The 18533-nt window shown below is 46.0% G+C and overlaps 1 protein-coding gene across 3 annotated transcripts in view; it reads right to left on the bottom strand.

Annotated features, from left to right (window-relative positions):
* LOC101923251 (mitogen-activated protein kinase kinase kinase 3-like) overlaps positions 1-18533 on the bottom strand; it is an 82373-nt gene that overhangs the window by 56927 nt on the left and 6913 nt on the right. For 2 of the 3 annotated variants that reach the window (XM_027791773.2, XM_027791774.2), the window contains exon 2: positions 3193-3272. The exons of the other annotated variant lie outside the window; for it this stretch is intronic. In XM_027791773.2, the coding sequence (XP_027647574.2) occupies positions 3193-3196 (4 nt within the window). In that variant the 5' untranslated portion in view covers positions 3197-3272. The remainder of the gene's footprint in view (positions 1-3192; positions 3273-18533) is intronic. 3 annotated transcript variants of the gene reach the window in all.

Raw genomic sequence — 18533 nt, 5'->3', positions numbered from 1 at the left:
GTCCAGCAAGGTGCGCTGGGGATTTGCCTTCCTGAAGATGTGTCTCAGACCATGCTCAGTCATCTCACCCCACTTCATCTCCATACCCAAGACCTGACCCACTCAGGAAACATGCGGTCATCTTCTGAAGCAGTGACTGAACACCTACAGCATGGCCACATGTCTCCCTCTAGAAATCACAAAGTCCTCCCAACGCCTTTCCAAATCTTTGTTTTCCATACAAAGAAAGTGTCAAACACTTCAGCACAAACACAACTGTTATACACCTGGAGTAAAGTGTCCCAGGACAGCACTAAACAGGAGCCCAAGTCATTTATTGAAGACCAAAGCATGAAGCAAAACCAGAGCAATTCCATCCTGAGATCCTATGCTGTATCCAATTACTTCCCTCTCAAGTTAAACCCTCTGATCTATCTTGCAGAGATACATCCAGATCCTTCACAAACAGCATTAAAAGAATAAATAAGCATTAAGTGACATGGTCATAACCATGTCCACACACCAGACCCAATGCCAAGGACCTCTGCTTAGGCTGACCCCAAGCTGGCACGTGTAGAGATACTGTCTTGGACCTGCAACAGCTGAGCAACCTCCCTGCAGCGCTGGGACGCCACGGCTGCAGAGGGCTAGTCCAAGTGCCACTGCACCGCGTGACACCTCCAAACTGCTATGTCAGAACTGCAGCCCACAGAGATCCCAGAAGTCCCCACTTCCCATCTTGCGGTCTCCGTACACGGTCATACAGCTTCCCTAGAACCTGTCCAGGAGTGAACAGCCCTGTGCTGAACTCTGAGACACTGAGTAGACTATAAATAGGATCCTAAGAAGAATGGTAGACCTGGAATGGATCTTGAGATACACCTCCTCTGTAGTCAGTTACATGACTGCAAGTTCCCTGTGCTTCCCTTGAAAATGCTCCCTCACCTCTATGCGCAGAAGAAACAAGCACACATATAGAAGGGAGGGGTATGTGTGAAACTAAAAAAACCTCAAAATTCAGACTAATTTTCTGTGTATCAGCAAAGCTGTGGCAACAATCCTTTAACTAACACACACCACTCCGTAAGACTGATCAAGATACACATCACTTCATCTTGCTCCAACAGTCAAGCCAGAGACCAGACTCAGGACCACACCACGATCCTTTCTGAATGCAGCCCGGCAGATCTAACAGGCATTGATGCTGTGTTAGTGACAAGCCACCGCAATATGCTCCAAGCAATGACATTTGGGGAAGGGGACAGGCACAGCACCTTCCACCCACACACATGTGTAAGCAGAACTGCAGATCTGCATAAGACTCCTACCAGCTCAGCTTGCCTTCCCAAAAAACAGTCAAGAGCGCCTTGCAGAAGGGTGCTCTCTTCAGCATTCCTGCAATTACTGCTTCCCCAGTGTGCCCATACTGTGTTCACAGCTGACAGTTTGAAGGCACCGAGGAGTACCAACCGTGCTCTCTGAAAAAGAGGCCATCAAATTGACTATCTGCTGAGAACTGGACTGGAGCCAGCAACTCATTCCCTACTGGTGCTCAGAGCAAGTCTGAACTTTCCTTCTTAAAAATAAATTGCATTGACAAAGGAGTGGCTCTCACCTTTAAAGTGAAAATGTCTCTAAAACATTGTGGGGTTTTTCACTAGGGATTTAAAACTGAAATTTGTCATTCTTTATATTGAAGAAGCAGTCTGGACTTTCTCTTCCCCTCTTTTTTTTTTTAACCTTGGCTTCAAATTAGTCCTCTCCCCACAAAATCTCTCTTCTAGGAAGCAGAGGAAGAGCAAAAAAAAAAAAACAACCAGAGAGGTAGAGCCAGGATGGGGTAAACGCCACTTTTCTCCTTTCTCCATGAATGAGGACAAACAGTTAAGGTCTGGTAGCGGCTTAATATTTTTCACTTTTTAAATTCAAACCACTATCACCTGAATCACTTTTCTACCAGGTCTGCAAGGTCAATCCCTAAATTTACAGGTATTCCACCCCCATCTCCTTTTTATTTTTTTAAGCAAGATTTCAACCAGCCCTGAAAAGTTTTGGGTGAACTTGTATAAATGCTGCAAATGTGGAAGTGAGGTGCTCAGCTTCAACCAGGATTCCTCCAAGACCTCTTCTTTCTTGGGTCACCGGGTCAGGAAGCCATTTCAGGAGATGTGTTTAGGCTCCTCAAAACCTGTCTCTTCTGGTGAAGGAAACAGGACAATCCAAGCTCAAATAGCTCCACGCATTAATCAAGCACTGACACTCATGTGAGGTAGAACTTGGCCTTGTTCTTCAATCTGCTGAGCTTTCTCTTTCCAGCAAAATTAAAGAGGAGCAGCAGAAACCTTTACAGTTCCTGGAACTGCTACTGGCTGGCAAAATAGCTTGTAGACCTCTTTGGAACTGTCAGTAATGCATGCATCTTCTGCAAAGTCCTTTAGCGGGGATGGGAAGACACCAGGCAAACCCTGCAACTGTGTCCCACCTGTGTGACAGGTTACAAGCACAGCAGCAAGGCATGGACATTTTCCTGCAAGTAAGGTATGATTTTGCGAGAGTAATGTGAAAGTTTGATGGCCAATGGCATGAGAACCTGAAGGAGGGCTGGGGCTCTCACACTTATCACTGCTCACATGAGCCAGCATCACTGAGCTGATTATTTATGTACTAAAACTGAGACAGTCCAGAACTTCCAGGCGGTCCTGATTTATGACATAATGAATTTTCTTCAGCAGTAGAGATTACATCAAGATCATTATGTACCTCCAGAACTATAAATGATTTCCACTTTTTTTATTTAAAAAAAAAAAGAAAAAGTCTCCCTCAGCACCGCAGAGCATCTGATACACAGCTATTCCAGTGGAAAAGGGAGAAGGTGAAGGTAATCCAGGTCACCAATTAGAAAAGCAATTTACTCAGGCTCTGTTTGAAACAGAACCTTCCTTGGGAGAAGAGATACAGGGAATGAAGATGCTCTGCCCAGAAATACAAGGCAGACTTGGGAAGAAGCTCCACCTAGAACACAAAGCACCAGATCACACTGATAGTAAGAAGAAGATTTGTCTAATTCTGGCACCACTGAAAGGCAAAACATTAGAAAGCAATGTAATATTCAGCCAGACCATCCTGGTAATGTCTCACACTCTGCTGTCATGCTTGGTAGCCCCAGCCAAAGTTAGCAGGCTGTTAATTGCTTCAGGGGAATCCAATTCTTACCCATCTTTCCATCTACATCAGGCCTCCATTCCACCGGTCCCAGACACTTGTACCTTATCCTCCACTCTCAAGCATCCACCCTGTAATAACAAACATACACAGAGGTTACAAGTTAATTTTGATGTGTCAATGGGAACAGAGACTGAACAGGACCACTCTTCACAAGGCATTTCCCCACCATCACCTGGGCTGGAGGAAAGAGAAGAACCATTTAGTTAGGAAATGAGACCAGGAGTTCCTCCACCTCTACACGCCCCAAAGGTAACACACTACAAACCTGGTACCTTTATAGTTTTAAAGCCTTGGGAGGAAACAACTTATACTTGTGCCACACATCCCCTTTTGTCGCGAGCAGGTATCTTTAATACATTATACTTGTAATGTATTTTTACATTATTTAATGCAACTCTAAAGCAATACTCTACCTTTAACGCATTGCATTTTGTGGCACCCCTATGGGATAACACCCACTTGGGGAACAGCCTAACAGCAGGACATGGAAAGTCAGCCCCAGAGGCAGCCTGTATCAAAGCAGAATTTAGTATCAAACCTGTATTTAGGCCTTTCAAATTCCAGCCAAGGTTCCTCAAGGCTGGACCAGCTTTCCTCTGACTGCATGGGATAAAAAAACCCTGAGTCTAGGCAGCTCTCAGCAGCAACGTACGCTCCACATGTCCCTCATGGCAAGCTTGTCCCTAACAGCCCTTCCCGAGTCTCTGGCTGTTGCCAAGTGCTACTCACTGCTATCTGCTAATCTGCCCAAAACTGCTGCAGAAGCGGGTTCAGTCCCTTGGTATGCTGCACGGAGCCAAAGCTCTGTGCCCCACCACAGGTTGTTCGGGGGTTTTTTTTCCTCACAGAGAAACTTAAGGAGTATAAACCTGAACCTGCTGGAGTCAGTCCTGCTCACCAGTGAAAAACCTCATTTTAGACTGAATGAAGGCATAACCCACCTAAAGATGGACACCTTTCAAAGAGCAGTACGATAGAAGTGACCAGCGAAGACCAATCCACTTTAGCTGGCCGATAAGCACACATAAACCTGTGTGACAGCATGAGTAAATGAAGAGACATCTTGAACACTCCAGACTTGCATGGGAAGCCTAAGACATTCCTGTTCTGCAGTCACTGCAGGCAACACTGCCCCAAAGTCAATGAGAGCTGCATACGCTAGGACACAGACACAAACTCTGGAGTGTTAAGCACCATGGATTGGGCAGAAGCAGTAGAAAAATGAAAATCTCCCAGCTCAGTCAAATAGATTTAAACACAATAACAAATCTGAAGTGAACCATGGAATGACCACAAGCGTGGATTAAAATGATTTTCTGCAGCTCCAGCGCCTCGGTGCTGGCAAGCAGGAGGATATTTATTCAACCTATTTTGAGAGAGACGAGCAGGAAGGGAATGCGATAAGAAAGCAGCAGAGGCGGAGACATACGTGTGCCCCGAAGTGCGTTGTTCCTTTTGCTGCTGCAGCTTCCTCTCAGGACAGCATCATTTAGCCTAAGAGCCCACAGCCACCAGGGACTCTCCTCTATCCTTTTTCAAGACAGGGAAGGAGACAAGGAAATAACACACTTGGAAAGGTTAAAAATCCTGTCTTGAGGAGCAACAGTTGATCTACGCAACGCTGAATCGAGAGCACACCACCACCAAGAAGGCAGTATAAAAATTCCAACTGAGTATAACAAGAGCAGGAAACGGCCCAAATCTTCACTGCTTTTGCTTTCAGAACCGATGGAGACACTTCCAGCAATTAAGCTGCATGCAGAGTTTGCATCAAGGGCCACATGCAGATAGCCTGGATTAACCCTAAATTCCTCTGATACCCCAGGTTAACTCTCCTATCAGCATAATAGACTTTTCTAATGGCTTTCTGGAGACCTTTCAGACCTTTGCCATCCGTATCTAGTTACAAAAGCATGCACCTACAGGAACCATGCAAACAAACCCTGGAAAAAAACAGGTGACCTTTCCATCAGCAGAGCCCTACCCTGTGCTCTTCTCCATCACCTCTGCCATAGCAAGCCCCTGAGATCCCACTTGCCCAGCTCTCGTGAGTGAACAAGCCCCTGCACACAGTGCAGCAAATTTCCACGGGTACACCAGAGAAAAGAGGTTTTCTATTTTAGCAAATCTTGTCAATCCTGAGCACAGCCAGCCTTCAAATTGGACTGCAAACACTGTCGATTTCCGTGGCTTCCCAAAAATACATACCAGCAGCTTCCTGTTACAGAAGGACAAATTCCTGTTTCTAATACAAATTCTGTTCTTTTATTATCTCCCTTAAAAAACGGAGGGGGGGGGTGGAGAGAAGGGGAAAAAATAAGGGGTAAAAAAAAGGAAAAACCACTTTTCTACTCCAATGCACTTCAAAGCGGCATCCCCCTTCTCCTCCAGCTAAGCTCCCTGGTCAGAGCCTCCAACTGCTGGCAGTTTACAATACAAACCAGCGAGCATCCAAAAGAGGGCTTCCACTTTGCCCTCCACTGCTCCCACAGCTAGCGGAGCCAGTCTCCACTGTAAACCTCTAAATCTCCACTGTCAATCTACAAACTACTGCCCTGGTAACCTCGCCACGCACAAATGTCTCCTATCAAGCAACAGAAGTAAGAGCTCAGCCAAGTGTCGGCTCCCGGGGATCTTGAGGCAATACATTACTCGTATTCCAGGTTTGCATTGTGCACGCAAGACAGACTTCAGCTGCTCATGTCTGCTCAGGAAACTGTTGGAAGTTACTTAACCTGCAGAAAAGCCCAGTATAGATGCTCTCATCTAGAACAAACGCAGCTTCGATTTGACTGAGTTGAACTCAATTCTGCTGCCGAAGTGGCTCAACTCCTTTACAGCTACTTGAGCGCAAAACATGAGTACACATGAGAGCTGTATGCAAAATTATTAATCCACTTTAAAAATTAATCCCGGGTTTTCCCTTCTCTCCCCATACTCCTGGCTGGGAAGGGATTCAGCAACACTGAGTTCAAGTGAAACACCACCAATGTACTCTCCATCTAGACATGACTCCAGCTTCTGTGCATTTAAGTTGTGGAAAGCAAAGTAGGGGAGGAAAGGATGAAGAGGAGCAATTTTTCTCCGCATGTGAGGGAAGACAAAAAAGTGACTGGAAGAGACTTACTAGGAGTAAGGATGTAGGATGGATGTTAGGAAAGTGGGAAAAGCACAGTCCAGCATTGAGAGCCTATTACTCTGCAGCCTATTACTGATTTGAAATGGGATTTACAGTATCACCTACCCCAAAAAGACTATTTCCCCCCCCACAGAGGCTCAGCATCCAACATCAAACAAGGTCTCCAAGCTGGGATGTCTTGCCACTACTGCAGCACAAGCAAATGGCATCTTCCTCTGCAGTTTATCATCCCCAGGCTTCCAGGGAAAGCAGCACCTACTTACTCCTGCCTGAGCACCACTTAACACTTTGGTTTGAAGGTGTAGGGACACACCACTGTAAAAAAATAATAATAAGCCACAGTTGCCCCTGAAATATGGCTCAGCTGGAAAGCTACTCAAACTAGCACTGCTAAAATTGGGACTTTCCTTGTTTTTTCAAGCGGCAGGGAACAACATGTTGGGCTCAGAGAGTTTAACAAGCAAGAGTCAAGCGGAAAAAATCTCTCCTTTTTAAGAGTTGACCACATTAACTTTCAGCAAATTTCCGGGAGTCCTGCCAGGGCGCTGGAGTTTTGTATACTACGGAACTGTTAAAAATATTATTGTAAATGTTATTTTCAAAAAGCTTCAGAGGCCAGGACTGGGGTAGTGTTAAAAACAACAGCAAAGCAAATGAGATTGGTTTAATGGTGAGAATACAAACGTATGCATGCTGATAGCTCAGTCAAACAGCCTGCAGGCTTGGCAAAGACCGAGTCAAATGCAAAGAGAGTGGTTGAAATATTACAGGTTTCCTCAGACCATCTCAACCTCATCCTTATAGTTGACCTTGTGCACATAGAACTGCCCTGGAAATGGGATCCATATTTCAGGGCTACACAAAAGAACGGCTGAATTTTGGTGACACTTCAGACACGTAAGGCCCTATCCACATGGCATTTTCCACTCAGGTTATTCAAAGGATGTGACACAGAGGTAGCCAAAAAGCAGCCATTTAGACTATGCATCTATAGATGTGGCACTTAGGGACATGGTTTAGTGGTGGACTTGCCAGTGTGAGGTTTATGACTGGACTTGATCTTAAAGGTCTTTTCCAACCCAAACAATTCTATGGTTTTATGTTTATGGGCATGAACTGGGATGAATTTTTTGCAAACACACATGTGACCAGGCCTGGTTTGCAGGCATATCTCCCATGTGGGCTCAAGGGACACTTCAGGAGACAAGATGAGGAGGAAAAACACCCGACAAACCTTTTCTGAGCATGCATTGATCAGGCTGCTAAGCAAGAAGTGACACACATGCATCAGCATAGCTCACATAAGGAGCAAGCCAGTGCAGGAACTACAGCACGTGAAACCTGACAAACAATTCTATATGAACAATCATCAGCTGATTTTTCTGCTCCCTATTTTTGGGTGCAGCACCCCAAAACTGCTTAAGAAAGATTTTTTCACAACACGTTGCTGGGAGATCTGTGCTTAAGCCACCATGCATGATGGACAATACCTTTAGCTGGTGACCCAGCCAATGCAGCTGTATTCAACAGCTGCTTCTAAAGAAGAAAATAATCTCTTGAGCCATCCTGTTGATTCCAGCACAACACGTACATAGAATAAGAGCTTTAAAACCTGCATGACTCCAGCCGTTAACTTCCATGACAGCCCTTTAAAACAGCCATTGATCTCTTAAACTCATCCCTCTCAACACTTTCTCTTCTCACAAATTAGTTTGTAAATTAAACGTTGCAGACAGCATGCTGCAGTAAGTTATTTTTTCAGTTAGTTTCTTTTCTTGCTTTACAGTCATAATCCTTTTACCAAATTCAGTGAAATAATCAGGAATGCATACTGGCATAGAAAATAGCTTTGTTTTTCCATAGAGATCTCCAACTTCTGGAAACCCATGAAACAACAAAGGAAATCAAAAGGATTAGAAAAGACTCTATCAGAAAAAAAAAAAAATAAAAATCAGACAACACAGCCCTATCAGGTCAAAGCTAATTTATTTTTACACACACACACATATATATAAACAGAGAGGTCAAGCAAAGCAAATTTCCAGAGAACACACGTGGTCCCCACCTGTTTGATTTTTACTTGTATCAAGGTCTGCACAGCACAGAACTATGTCTCTACGGAACAACTTGGACTTGTTACAGAGGAACTGTCTCCTTCAGCAGCTAGTGGAGACGAACCAATTTGCAGATGCCCTGATTACACCCCAAAGCCCACTTCAGTCCCAACATACTCAGCACCTAAATGCAGATTTTTAAATCAGGCACTGAAGTGACAAAGTCTAAAGGATCCTCACCTCCTGCAACCCAGTACGTTCATCTCCCCAGAAGCCAGCCAAGCCAGGATTATTTAAACACACAGCCCTGCCTGCCGAGTATGAGGGTCTGCAGCTAGAAGAGAGCACTGTTCTGCACCATTTCCCCTTTTACAGGGAAAAATCCTGTCCTGACAGTTACCTGTGCATTTATAAATCAGAAAGAATGCAAGTTACACCAACAGAAACACTGATTCCAACGGACATAACCACCCTAAGTGAACACAGCAAAGGGAAGTTGTATCTCTATGTGTAAGATAAAAGCCAATACAGAAGAGTGTTGTACTTTCTTCCTCCTGCAGGTTTTCATGGCTTTATTTTTTGGTTTCTCCTCAAATGACTGAAGACTTTGCAGGAGGGAAATTAAAACAGAAGAGCGTTATCTGGAAAAGTTAGCCTTCAGGCCTTTTCTGCATTCCTGGAAAAAGCAGAAAGAAGAAGGAGCAGAAACCAAAAAGAGGAATAGATACCAAAACATTCAGATGAAATATGCCCTCAGAAAAGCATTTGTCTCAGAGCAAAATCTTTCCTGAGAAAAGCAGTTGGGAGAAAAGCATCTGTGCAGCACCAGTCTGCTATCCAGCATCAGAAATGAAGTTTCCATGAACAAAGCTTTATGCCAAAGAGCTGCAAAGCCAATGTTGTGCAACAGAGAACGTGGCCTGAGAGCCAGCATCCGCACCGGAGACTGGGACACTCAGTTCTCCATGAGAATGATGGCAAGCAGGAACCAACCCCGTCTCTGTAGGTTTGACCTCTAAGAGTATCAAGTGTATTACAGACTTTATGACTGGCCCAACATGCTATAACATGGAGGTTAACGCTAGGTGACCAAGCTGTGGACCAGAAAGGAGGGAGTTCCATCCCATCCCCTAGGTGGGCAGCAAGACCTCATAGCAGGACCAGGGCTTTGAAGCCATTGTGCCATCTTCCATGCTCATCCTACCTTCTAGCTGACCCACTTTCTGTCACTTGCAACATCTCGCTGAAAGCACACAGATTAACACCTGTATCCCCTGTGATTTGTCCTACCAGCCTTTGTATACCACCATTTACCCTCAGCCTGCTGCGATCGATAGTCCCTCTCGCAGCCATCCCACCGCACAGCTTCCTCTTTAACAAGCCACAGCCTCACCCCTGCAGCCTGTCTAGATTTGATTGATCACAAGGTGACTTTCTAATCGACTGCAAAGCCAAGGGCTGAGGACTAATTGACTACTTTCTGCTCTCTCAGCAGCTACCTGGTTATTTTGCTCCTTCCTCGTGGGCAAGAAGCGTGAGCTCCACAGCACATGGTGAGACCAGGACCTGAGGATCGGCCCCCAAGAGCCACTGCAAAATTTGCAAGATCCTTTTCTTGGTCATGCCACTTCTGCCATGCAAATCTGGATTGAGATTAGACCAGGGGGAGGAAGCAGAGCTCAGCAAGTGCTTGGTGGCAAGCGAAGATTGAAAGATGTGCTGTGGTTTTGGGCAGAAGGACCATGATTCTGCACAGCTCCAGGACACCGCTGTCTCCACAAGCTGCTGGTTTACGCACGCCATCAGTGGGGTCATGATGGAGTTATGAAATAGAAACACGTGGGTCAGCTTTCAGAGAGGTTTCCTTCTCCTTGTCCTCTTGACTTTAGTATCACATGAACTTAAGTACACTTACCTTAATGCATGACTAAACACAATAAAAAATAAGCCATCAACAGAGCAGGAACCAGACTGGGCAGCACACAGCCATACACTCACACAACCTCACAGGTCTGCAGAGCACTACGTATTGCCCAAAGTGCTCAGGGACCCCCAGGTCTGCCCTGCCTCTCCTGCCAGCCCTTCACCATCCAATTTTCATGTAGCTGTGGCTCTGCAGAGCCCAGGCACAAGCTGTTGCTTGCTCTAGCACATACAAGGCAGCTTCTTCTGGAGAATGAGAAGCAACCTTGAGTTGCCCAAACTGTGCCACCCAGAGTCATCATGTAATGGTGACCTGTGTCCCCCCCTGTGAAAGGCAGGTCTTGGCTGCTGCACCAACTCTCCTTCATTCCCCAAGCCCCGTGGAGGGAAGGAAAGGTGAGGAAACAGAGGAAAAAGCAGATCCTGACTCTAAATCCAGCTTAGGGCACTGCAGAATGTAAGGCTGAGAGAGAGCATGACAGCTCACCAAGGCCAAGAGCAGTCTGCAAGGCAGGCAGAGCGATGAGTAATTTCCTCTCCTACAGCATCCAGCCTGGTGCAGTGCAATGGAAAGTCACAGGCAGCAGAAGGCTGTGGGCTTCTTTGGCTATCTCTGAGGAATTCTGACCTGAAGACTTTCTGAAGAGAGAAGCCCATCACCCCTGAGGCCATGGACCAACCTTGAATTGTCAAGGCAGCTGCACAACACCTCTGAACTGGACGACTAGTTGCTCAGCTGCTCCAAAATCAGGTCACTTATTAGGCACAGCGGGGAAACAGTCCTAACTACTTTTAGAAGAAAGCTCTGGAGAAATACAGTTCAACTCAGTATTGATTCCCACAGCCCCATTACAGACAGACAGAATTAATTTCCAGGATGGAAAGAAACATATGCCGGCATATCAAAACAAAATACAGAAGCCTTTCCAGTTCTTCAGCTGCATTTCAATGGAAACCAGAAGGCTGTCACGATGGAAAGATTTCAGTTTTCTAATTAATCCTCCCTGCTGAGCATTTAATGCTACTAATTGATGAGGAGAGGCGGTGTCCAGACAGCGTTTGCAATTGCTTTTTACATCTTTAGACCAAGTTTTCTCTAAATTAAATAATAATAATAAGGCAGATTTTCTCCCTGCATGCACTGTGCCCTGCTCCAGCTCCCTCCTCCCTAGAAGATGTCTGGTTGAGGGAAGGGAGGCAAAGCCCATGTCGGAGCTCGTTTACAAGTGTTGGACGTCTTCCTGGAAAACGTCATCTGTGATACTGTCACTTCCACAGAACACGCCAAGAGAAAGGCCATCAGTGCCAGGGACACTGTCTGTACCATGAAACACGCAACCCCTACCCCCCATGGATGTAGGGAATAGCTTCTCCTGATTCAACAGAGCAATCTCTCAGCCAAGAGATGTCCCGTAACACCCCCAGAAAATACACAAATTGCACTGTGCTGTCAAGAAACAGATCATCAGGTCCCACAGCACAGCCCCAGGGGCCCAACACAGTGTCACCACCAGCAAGAACATCTCACTGGTGGCAGATCAGGCTTGGTTGCTCCCCTGTGGTCCTGATCTCTAATCCTAAATATTGATCTCACACCACTGTTGACCAGGAGACACCTCTGGAGCCAGCAGATTGATCCTAAATGCAAAAGCCAACACAGTCCTAACACAAGAAGGCAGTTCAGCACATACCTGGATATGAAATTTCTGATCTCATCCCCTATCTATTAAGCACATGCTCTAGTTTTTTCCTGAATTAGTTAAGGACAGAATCTGTCCCTTTATACTCGACACTCAGCTATTTCAATCTGGGAGATGCTAAGTGCTCTGAGCTGCAAATGAAATCAGGGAGTGCAAAACGGAAAAAAAAAAAAAAGGAAAAAAGAAAATACACATGCATGAGGCTGTGCTATGGTTACCAACAAGTAATAAATGAAACAGTGTTGATGGTCCCCAAGCTCTGGCCTGAAACTCCAGCACTGTTCTGTTTGTCAGAGCAATAGCATTTCCACCTGCACCTTTCTAACATCTCCTCCGGGCGTCTTTACACACCACTGTCATAGATCACAGCCAACAGAGGCCAGGCCAGCTGTGCAGATGTCTAGCTGGCTGACCTCTCCTTACCAAAGAGCTTCTAACCCCTCCCCCACCACCACCACCCCTTATTATTAGTTTTCAAACCACCTACTCCATCATAAATATAAAGTAAAACTAGCGTATTCCTGGAATGTTAAAAAAAGACGAGCTGACGCCTGCACAATCTCAGCAAGTCAATGGGAAGGCTGCAAGCATGCAAAGAATGTTGAGTCTAGAGCTTTTGGACCTTTTACTACAAAATCCTATTGCTGCAAGAAGCTTGTGCATATGCAAGTCAAGTCATGCACGTGCAGAACCCCTCACCTGCATGGGCTGGCTGCTACTCTTCCATAGTACCCTGAGTAAACTACTCCTGTCTGCCCAGCAGTCTATTAATAAATATACACCAGGGAAAAAAATCGCACGCCAGCAGGGAGGTGGACAAGATGATCTAATAGGACCTTTTCCATCTCTTAACTTTTATGCTTAGTCACAGGATAAATATCTCCCACGTTGTAAAGAAAGCAGGCAAGCAAAGACAGCATGTTATGTTGGGAGAGTGTTGCCCTCTTTAGCCATTTCATTTTCTGGCTGTTATTTCACTCACACTAACAGGACTTACCCAAAGAGTTAAGCAAAGGAAAACTTCCATTTGCCTGGGTTTTGGCTTCAGTGAGCTCCAAGGCACCCAAGCAATTCTGCTAATTCCTGTCCCAGCAGCCACAAGCAGCACAGGGACCTCATTTCTGTATTATCAGAGTCCTTGTGCTTCTCTGAGCGCTCAAGCCTGATCCTATCCAACATGGAGAGGCACTCCATGTACTTTTGCAGAAAACAGGTTGGCAAGAGAACAGACAGCAAGCATCACCTCCATCAACCAGCCAGGTCAAGCTTCCTGCGACAGACTGTCAGAAAACAGCTTAAAAAAAAAAAGCCAACAAAAAAACCCAAAAAACAACCAACCACCCCTGAAAGGGAAATGCAAGGAACCAAAGGGTTTGAGTAGAAGGGAATCCAATGCAGCTCTGATAGTACGGCTTACATTGCTATTTGCATTGACATGGATTTGTGCCACTAGCAGCACTAAGGCCCTCTCTTTAAGTTTTAAAATGCAAAAGAAGTGGTTACACAGAGAAAGGTCCAGCAACTGCGTTACTTCAGCATTTCCAAAGCCTGTTCAAGCAAAGCATGCACCACCATGCAAGGTTTCTACAAGAGACCACCCTCACACATAATCCAAAGAGCAACTGAAAGCCTCAGGATCACAGATCTGCAAATTTCACCATGTACATAGAAAAAGGGTTTTTTTCCTTAAATTACTTAAAAGCCCAAACAAACAACAAACTACACATCCTAAAACCCCCAAAAGCCACATAATCTAGATCTCTTGCAACAAGACTGACACCAGGGATGGGGAAGCAACACTGCAAAGGGAGTTGGGAGTAGAAGGTTTTGCTTCGTTTTCCAGTTCAGCTGCTGGACCATGGGATAACCCTGAGCATTGCCAGTTCTCATAGGATTCAGTGCTTTTCTTTAGCACCCGGTTCCTGGAGTCACATGATTACATCAGAATCCACACTTCCTTTTTTTTGTTAAAAAGAAATACTTGTAGATGTCAGAAGTTGAAGAAAGAAGTGTAAGTCACTAAGATTGAAATGCTCAAATAAAAAGAAATAGAAAAAAATATTTTAAAAAAAAATCACTGGTTTAAACTTAATTATTCATTTTTTGGAGGCAAGAATGTGATCCAGGACTCTCTTCCCCCAATACTATACACTGGAAACCTTGGACTGGGCAGGGAATGACTTAGTTGGGGGAAGTGAGTGCTCCAACATCTCCATTTGTGAGTTACAGATGAGAAAACAGGTTTCGTAGCAACACCTGCCTAGAAGCTAGGTAGCCCCTTTGATCTACCTCGATGCTTCCCTAGTCATAAAAGCGTTATGCATTGGGAGATGATATGAAGGCACAGCTGTTAAAAAAAACAAACCAACAAAAAACCCCCACCAAAACCAACTGTAACACAGCAGAAGAGCTTTCCAAATTTTGCTTGCACTTACTTTATCCAGCATTAAGCAGGGTAAAGCCCTGGAAGTCAGCCATGCCAGCTCACCTGCTGACATCCTCTGCTCACTGAAACGACTGGATTTACAGCCCCTGCTGGGTCTTGCCCACCAGAAATACCTTCTGGTAATAACTAATCTGTAAAAAAGGACTTTGCCTTCTGAAAAAGCCTTTGTTGGCTCTTACACAGCTCAAGCTGTGCTGCTGCTGAGCCCTGGGGCAGGGCTTCAGCACACTGTGCTAGCCACCATGGCACTGCAGGCATGTGGGCTACAGCTAGCTACTACTGAAGAGCAACGAATTTCAGGCCCGTATTCAAATATCTGCAAGTGCCATGAAGAGGAGAAGACTGCAGGTTACATTTATTTCCTTTTTTTTGTTTGTTTGGGTTTTTTTGCATGGAAGAAAGCTATTAAGATCTAGAAGACCTGAATCTGGGGTGTGATATGCTATGCATTGAACACACGGTAAAAGGAGGTAAACACTAACTACACTTATGATTAAGCCAGTGGTCTTTATCCTGCTCTGCCCAAAGCTAACTAAGATGCAGAGAAATTCAGGAGGAGGAGAGCAGGAAAGACCTGAGAAATCTGGTGCACCTGTGCAGGGTGCTTGCACAGGCAGCAACAGAGCCAAGCCCAGGGGGTACCGTCCATCACCCCGACTGGAGCTCAACTGTGCCATTCCTCCAGCAAGGATTTGCTTTTAACCAGCTGTGCAGCCAGAGATGATAGGAAGTCAGCTGTTCCTGCCTCACAGGACACACACAGGGGCAGAAAAAGAGAGCCTCGATTTTCTGCTGGCCAGCGTATCTGGGTTTCTGTATTATCTCATCTTTGAGATTACAAGGAAGTGAGCACAAACCTGTTCAGTCACATTGTTCCCACTCACCCCTGGCCGACAGCCGGGCCATTACGCTTCTGTGTTCCTGCTGTTCCCAGGACAGAGCTGCTGCCCTTCTGCAGCCCTTGGGCAGCTCCAACCCATTCCTGTAGCACACCCGGACACGCTTCTGCCTGCCCCAGCTGTGGAATTTATCCACAGCCAAGCACTGGCATAGAACACACACAGCACGAGAGGTCGGTCCACATCTATTAAATTCCTGGACTCCGCTAATATTGCTGCATACAGCGTTCCTTGCTCATTTCGCCACCCGCACAGCACGAGCACATTAAATCCACCGCACCACGTATCTCCCTATTCAATTACTTTCTGCTTACTGAGGATTTCCCCTCCTTCCTCACTGCCTGCTCTCAGGTGCCAGCCAGGGCTGGCTAGGCTTGGGAAAGATACTGCAGAGGCTGCTGAAACCTGGCAAAACGCTTGGGGACCTCCTGCTATCTGAAGTTCTCACACAGCAGTAGCTGCTCTGATTCTCCTCCAGATAATGCTAATCTTGCTGCACTTGGCTCTCAGGGATGGAAGTGCTACTCCTTTTAGACAGCTCAGACAAAACTGAAAAGTGAATGAAGGGCCGACAAATAAGTAAATACTTAAAAAAAAAAAACCCAGACTGACACTAGAACACCTCTTGCTAATACCCTTTGCCTTGCTGCATCACCACAGAATCAGTCCTCTATCTGAGCAAGCATTATCAACAAAATAACTGATGCAATTAGTTTTGTTTGCAGAATTTTCTCTGCACCTCCTTCTCCTTCCCCAGGAGGACTCATTTTAAAAGAAAAATACCACCCATAATGCTTCTGTGCTTGCTTATTTAAGAGAAAAAATACAGCATACAGCTCTGATGTTAGTACCTTTCCCCTTTTTATGGCAAGCTACAACTAAATGAAACATGCTACAAAACTATACAGGCATGGAAGTTACAGGTCTTTCCCCCCACCCCCCTTTTTCAAATGAAATCAGTATTTTATTAGACTAGCTCAAAAAAACAGATCACACATCCAAAGAAACAAGTTTGGAAATCCCCCTCCCTCCACCCCCACTGCTATTTGCTAAGGAAACCAGCTGCCCAAACCCAGCCAAAAAATGATCTCAGCCATTCTTAAGAGAGCCTACAGTGCATTTTCATGAGTCATGGAAAGCAACAGCTCGTTGCTTTGGTAATGCTAGGTAAGCAACTGGTCATCCATCCACCACCAGACTTTCAGCCGCAATTCAAAGAGCAGACCATTTCTTGACAGGTTACGTCAGAGACTGCCCCAAAAGAGAGCCTCACAGCAAGTTTACCTTGCAGAAAGTTTCAGAGGACATGCCACAAAGTCTGTCCTATAAAAGCATTTAGCAAAGCCAGGAACTGCCATGGTCCTGATCCCTGTATGCCAGGGGTGTTCACCAGTGCCCCAGCTCCCAGCCCGCGCTCTCGGAGCAGGCAGAGATGCCTGCTGCAGGCAGCAAAGGGAGGGGGAAGCAACAAAGGGAGGCAGGGATTAGCAAGAAGGCAACAAGTGCCTTACCCATGCTCTTCCCACAAGCCAGAGCAGATAAGAAACCTGCTGCCTGCCAGACCAAAAAACAGTAAGTGAGCAAGCACACTTATAGTAAGAATTGCAGGATGCTTCACCCACCAGACCCATTCCAGCCATTCCAGCACACACACACCGGACTCGATGCATATATGCACACAGGCACATGAAAGGCATACCTGAGCTTTCATCAGTCCCTGACCATATTGCTTGCTCTTCTCATTTCTCAAGGACTGCAAGCTAACAGCCAGAAGGATGCCAACCTGCAATTAAGCAGAGCATTGCTGTGTCTACCTACAGCTCAAGACTCACACAAACAACATACATGCAATTTATCCAAGCACTGCAAAGGGAAAAGCAGGCTTTTAATATACATTATATACATAATTTCCCTACATCCTCTTTGGGTGAGGGAGACTACTGAAGAGCGTCACTCAAAGCCCTCCGTGACAGTCCTGTTCCTGAACATGGCCATGAAGATGATGGTGGTCCGTGATGCAGCCTAGAGCCCTTCAACCATACCTGCCCAAGACACCCACCTGTCAAAACCCAGGAGTGAGGTTTTGAAAATCCAGCCCAAGACAAGTCAGGGAGGTGGGAGGTTCCCCTTGCAGCAAGGGGAGACTCTTTCCAACACATCCCATGTTCTTCCACAAACACCTCCCACCAACTCCCACAGGAAACACACAGCCACCGGCTGCCAGACTGCTGGAGAAGCTCCTGCAGAGGTGACATCAGACTACACCTCTCCGGCAACACCTACTACAAAAGGCAAATAAGCTTCTCACGTAATGATGAACTGGGTACTGGAAGTCTTGCTCCATCTCGTCCAAGTCCCCAACAGCTTTGGGACTCTCCATGGCAGTCCAGGACGAAAGCACAGTGTGCCACACCACCTCCTTGGTACAGCCCAACAGCTTCCTGAAGGGGAAGTTCTCCAGCACATTATTTCCTGGACATAGACCAAGGCTGAAACTAGCTCTTCCCCAGCTTTCCCTCCATGAGACAGTTACAATCTTCAGCAGCTTTTACGCTGGGTCCAAAACCAATTGTTTGGCCTCACCTCCTGTAACATAAACTGCAAACAGAAAACACACACCCTCACCCCTCACAGCCCCATCCTGAAGGCAACCAGGCATGCACCAGGTGTTAGTCACACCGGTAATGCCATAGGTGAAATTGCCGAAATATTGCGATGACTAAACATTTTCTCTCTTTTTCTTGAGTCATCAGACAGGTAACACAGTGACACATCGTGCACATCTTTAGCCTCAGCAGGCATCCCCAAGCCAAACAAAAACAGGCAAGAGCAGGCACGGTCCCTCAGATCCTTCACACTCAATAGATCATTTCTGAGGTAAAGCCAAGCCAGTCTTCAGACAGAGATCATCATGAGGGTACACAGAAAACAACATAGCTGCCCTTTCATCTGAGCCACCCATGGCTTGAGTCAGGGTCGAGGAGCACTTCCTATTCCCCAGAAAGCACAGCCAAAAGTGACAGTATCACAAGAAGCGGAGCAAGCAAATCAGTCCAGGCCACCAGTGAAGCAGATCCTCCCAGCCAGCAACACCAGCATGAACCATCCTAGCAGGAAACAGAGGATGGGGAGTGGGAGGGAGCAACAGGCTGTGTGGTCCCACATTCA

Source organism: Falco peregrinus, chromosome 5 (genome assembly GCF_023634155.1).
Source record: "Falco peregrinus isolate bFalPer1 chromosome 5, bFalPer1.pri, whole genome shotgun sequence".
Classification (NCBI taxonomy): domain Eukaryota; kingdom Metazoa; phylum Chordata; class Aves; order Falconiformes; family Falconidae; genus Falco; species Falco peregrinus.
The sequence above is the reverse complement of the archived record's forward strand: the minus strand, read 5'-3'. Positions and strand labels throughout refer to the sequence as shown.